We start from the raw sequence: 4,940 nt of genomic DNA, 5'->3' as shown, positions 1-4,940 counted from the left end.
ACTTTTTTTGTTGTCGAAATATGTTTTTGAAATAAAATGCATAAAGTTTTGCGATCTATTACAAAATATTTTGATTGCAAATTTTTTTTTTTAATTTGAAGCCTCGTTTTTGCTTTCAGAACAATTATTTTTGATTGAAAAAAAACAAACAAATTTTGCTCTCGACAAAAAGACACAAACGTCCCTCCATAATAGCACTTGGCCATATACACTTTAGCGCTTGAATGTAGTTTTGTGCACTCCAACACAGTAGAGAGCGGGTTGAGTTTATGGACAGGGGAAATACAAAACATAGACGAGAATGTTGACGCTTCCGGTCGACGAGAATGTTGACGCTGATGTACTTCCGGTCGACGAGAATATTGACGCTGATGTACTTCCGGTCGGACTACATCGTATATGTGTATGTGGAGAAACAGGTAGGCAACTTGACATTATTGCAATAACTAGCTACAATAATAAACTATCCAAACAATGAGTAGTTAAGGAAGTGTTGCGAGGGACTTTGTAATTGACTGAAAGAATACATTTTCTCTGAGCCGTAGTTAACGATAGCTGTTCAAATTCCTTGCTTGAACGCTAACTAGCCAGCCAAGCTAGCTAGCTAACATCATGCATAGCTAACGGGGCAATTCGGAGTACAATGCATTTCTCATTCCTGGATTGAGGTACATTTTCCGAGGTGTTTTAATCTACACAGGAAGCCTATTCGCAGATCTACTGGCTACATGCGTGTCTATTTTAGCCAATGACGATATGTCTCCCCCTCTGTGTTTTAGCTGCATCAAAGATGGTGGAATAAATATATGCTGCAATTCAGTTGTCATGGTATAGTTAATTAATAACAAGTTGGTTAGCCACCGTTTTCTAGTACCTACTATGTCTATCTAGCTAACTTTTTAATTGTCTTTGTCAATCTCCCCAGACAATATGGCAGAGGACATCCCTGTGGAAGACTTCCCTACCGAGATAGCGGAGCAGCTCACAGGGTTTGAGTCGTCAGTCGGTGCTGTCAACAATATGGTGCAGACCGTCATATCTATGCCAAGAAATGAGCTGGTACAACGGGTAAGTAGTGGTCAGCCAGTCGGTGACTTGGTTTTCAGTGTTATCTGAAGTCCTAGGGTGTATTCATTACGTCTTGCAACGGAAACCGTTTTACAGTTTATGAACCAGACAGAGCAATCGAAACTGGGAATTTTTCCAATACAACTCTCGTTTTCTGTTTGGAGTGAATGATATCTGTCACAAAGCGTTTTGCAACAGAATTGTTGTAATGAATACACCCATAATTGGGTGTATTCATCATGGGTGTATTCATTACAACGATTTTGTTGCAAAACGCTTTGTGACAGGTATCATTCACTCCAAACAGAAAACGACAGTTGTATTGGGAAAAATTCCCAGTTTCCATTGGGAGTGTCAGTCAACAGAACAGTAATATTTAGGCCTCTGCTGTCCAACCCTTACTATGATCAGTTACAGTGAACTGGGGTGCACAGAGCTATGGCCTGACACGTGACCGGGCAAAACGTGCGAAAGCGGAGCACCCTGCTCAAATGTAACTGCAATCTAATGCGCCGGGTCATATTGTCAACAAGGTAGCATGATGCATGCTTCAGAAACAGGCTACAACATGCATTTTCTATAAAAAAATCTGTTTGAATTCTCAAACTGGTTTTCCTTGGAGAGGAAGATAAAGCACATGTTTTCTATCAAAGTTGTTTTTCATGTGGAAACAGGGAATACTAAGGCATTACTCCCATGTGCTTTATATAGGCTACATCAGCCTGTTTACAAAACGAATGCAGTAACTTTTAACCTGGTGCATACCCTACCTACTTGTCGAACTGGGTGAGCGAAAACAAACCCTTTCAATGCATCTCTTGCTTTCTTGATAGCTGGATCCTCTGGAACAAGCCAAGCTGGACCTAATGTCTGCATATAGCCTCAACTCTCTTTTCTGGAGTAAGTTTGCTATATTTTCCCTGCACGCAAAGCCAGGTTAATGTTTGTACAATTATATCCAGTCTGCTGGAAAACATGTATGTAAAGATGATTAAATGACTGTCACCACAACACTTCCCATGCTAAATTAGTATTGTTGTTTTGTTGTTTACAGTGTACTTGGTCACACAAGGAATAAACCCCAAAGAACATGGAATCAAGCAAGAGTTGGTAAGATAATTTCATTTTTACCCTGAAGAGAATTCCACTCATCCCACCCTATTATGTTCTGTGAACTTTCTTTAACCTCCATACAACACCACACGTATACTGTAGCCTGCTGTAAGTCACTTCAGATAACAGTCTGCTAAGTGGGGATGGGCATTTTGAAATCAATTCACAATTCGAATAACATCAAAACATGTTTTAGTCATGCGGCTTGCTTGTAGCAGTGTGATGGGCAGAGGCCGGTGAGTTTTACGAGGGAGAGGGAGAGAAACCCTAAAAACTCAAGCTAGTTAAACAAACCTGTAGATTCCATAGGTTCCATGTACATACAGTGCATTCAGAAAGTATTCAGACCCCTTGAATTTTTCCACATTTTGTTACGTTACAGCCTTATTCTAAAATGTATTAAATCAATCTACACACAATACCCCATGATGACAAAACAAAAGCAGTTTTCAAAAAACATTTTTTTTTTTGCTAATTCTTCTCTGCAGATCTTCTCAAGATCTGTCAGGTTGGATGGGGAGCGTTGAAATTGTAATTTAGGTGCATCGGTGTGACTAGTAAAATGAAGGATTCTAGCTTCATTACCTTATATTTTTCATTGAGCTCCTAAGTTTCTTTGTGTGTGCCTACATTTTTAATCTTAGGCGCCCTGGATCTATCATCCCATCTGATAGTGCCTGTCTTGACTGCATCAAATTGATGTAAAGAAGCTTGCTAGCGACCTAGACTAATTGAGGCTGTTTTTGCTGCACTTCCAGTCCATGTCTACACCAACTCCATTCAGATTAAACAACAGCCTACCTAATGATTGCTCGTCGTTGTAGTCTGCTCCTTCTGATTTTAACTAACTTAGTTAATTAATTTCATTTCCATTTTGCGTTGATTAGAGATCTCTCATGTTGCTGGCTACACTTAGAGACACTGACTGTAGACAGTGTCACTTTGATTGGCCAGTATATCTTTTTTATGAGGTTTCTCGTCACATTAAAAAGTTTGTTGTTTTATTGAAATTAAGCATTTTACATGTCATGGTATATCCGTATGTGTTGCTCTGTCACATAGATCATTTTATTTAATTTAGACAAAGCATTTTCATTGGCCTATGATAAAAAATAAATAACAATAATACTCCTGCAAGTATTAGAATATTAACGTCTGTTCGAATAACCATGCCCACCCCTGCTGCTAAGTGACATAAAAAAAAAATATATTTTATCATTCCGTTATTTCTAAGTCCTTTATTTTCTTGTCACCTCACTGTAGGAGAGGATCAGGATGTATATGAACCGTGTAAAGGAGATCACTGACAGGAGGAAAGCGTCCCGTCTCAACAAAGCAGCGGCGTCTCGCTTCCTCAGGAACGCCCTGTGGAAACTTGAGGAAAGGGCGTCAAAGGGCACTCCAGGTCGTGCCCCCCAGGACACGCCGGGTTGTGCCCCCCAGGACACGCCGGGTTGTGCCCCCCAGGACACGCCGGGCTGTGCCCCCCAGGACACGCCGGGCTGTGCCCCCCAGGACACGCCGGGCTGTGCCCCCCAGGACACGCCGGGCTGTGCCCCCCAGGACACGCCGGGCTGTGCCCCCCAGGACACGCCGGGTTGTGCCCCCCAGGACACGCCGGGTCGGGGCAAGCATACACCAGGTCGGTGCAAGTACAAAAGCTTTGATGGTCATCAGTCAAAAGGACCCAAACTCAGCTGAGAGGAAGTGGTGCAACACCAGGGGCTGGTTCCTCGCTGGCCTCTGCCCCCTTTCTATCTGAAAGGACTGAATAGGAGAATGCAGAGCATTATAACTTATTAATGCGGACTGTTGGAGAGGGCAAGTGACTGAGTCACTGTTATTTTTGTAATGCACACAAATGTTTGTGCACAAATAGAAGTTAACAAATGTTTTATTGTTTATTTGACAGTCTATGGATTTCAGTAATACAATCATTTGGAGGAAAAGGCAGGAAATACACCTGTTAAAGAAGTCATAACATCAGACAAAATGTTTGCCAGTACCATACCTATTACGTTTGAACTGGATTTATACATTTGTATATGTTTTATATTGTCTGCTGTAATTAAAAATGCCTGTCTGGTGATGGAGATCAGACAGGTCACCTTGTTTAGAGACTAGATGATTGGCTTTGGTTGGTGATTACTCTCTGTCTGTATTGGATCCATCTTGTATCTGTCAACTTCAATGAACAACTAACTATTAAGTCTCCATAAATTATATATATTTGTATTTTAACCTTTATTTAACTAGGCAAGTCAGTTTAGAACAATTTCTTATTTTCAATGACGGCCTAGGAACAGTGGGTTAATTGCCTTGTTCAGGGGCAGAATGACAGATTTTTACCTTGTCAGCTCGGGGGATTCGATCTAGCAACCTTTCGGTTACTAGTCCAACACTCTAACCACTAGGTTACCTTCCGCCCCAAAGGCAGCAGGTAACCTACGGTACTATTTTCCTGGAAGTTAATTTAGTTACTCTCTACATAGCAGCCTTCTTCTGCAGTTCCCTCTGGTGCAGTTGAGATCGTTCTCTCTGTGTGCGTTCCAAATGGCACCCTATTCCCTAGTGCACTACTTTAGATCAGAGCCCTATGGCACCCTATTCCCTAGTGCACTACTTTAGATCAGTGCCCTATGGCACCCTATTCCCTAGTGCACTACTTTAGATCAGTGCCCTATGGCACCCTATTCCCTAGTGCACTACTTTAGATCAGAGCCCTATGGCACCCTATTCCCTATATAGTGCACTACTTT

At 41.7% G+C, this 4,940-nt stretch overlaps 1 protein-coding gene across 1 annotated transcript; it reads left to right on the top strand.

The window, feature by feature from the left end:
- Positions 1-317: 317 nt before the first annotated feature.
- Positions 318-4,397, top strand: LOC115201735 (nuclear nucleic acid-binding protein C1D). The gene is made up of 5 exons (XM_029765592.1): positions 318-419; positions 926-1,068; positions 1,902-1,968; positions 2,123-2,178; positions 3,445-4,397. Exons 2-5 carry the CDS (start codon positions 931-933, stop codon positions 3,880-3,882), a joined length of 699 nt encoding a protein of 232 aa, XP_029621452.1. The 5' UTR covers positions 318-419; positions 926-930; the 3' UTR covers positions 3,883-4,397.
- Positions 4,398-4,940: the final 543 nt, after the last annotated feature.

The sequence above is a fragment of the Salmo trutta genome, chromosome 10 (assembly GCF_901001165.1).
Source record: "Salmo trutta chromosome 10, fSalTru1.1, whole genome shotgun sequence".
Classification (NCBI taxonomy): domain Eukaryota; kingdom Metazoa; phylum Chordata; class Actinopteri; order Salmoniformes; family Salmonidae; genus Salmo; species Salmo trutta.
Note: the sequence above shows the minus strand (reverse complement) of the source record. Positions and strands in the feature narration are given on the sequence as shown.

Excerpts from the sequence above, each read along its gene's own strand:
- LOC115201735 (XM_029765592.1), top strand. The coding sequence starts at position 931 with ATGGCAGAGGACATCCCTGTGGAAGACTTCCCTACCGAGATAGCGGAG. Across the intron at positions 1,069-1,901 it reads GAAATGAGCTGGTACAACGG|CTGGATCCTCTGGAACAAGC; the intron begins GTAAGTAGTGGT and ends CTTTCTTGATAG. Across the intron at positions 2,179-3,444 it reads ATGGAATCAAGCAAGAGTTG|GAGAGGATCAGGATGTATAT; the intron begins GTAAGATAATTT and ends ACCTCACTGTAG.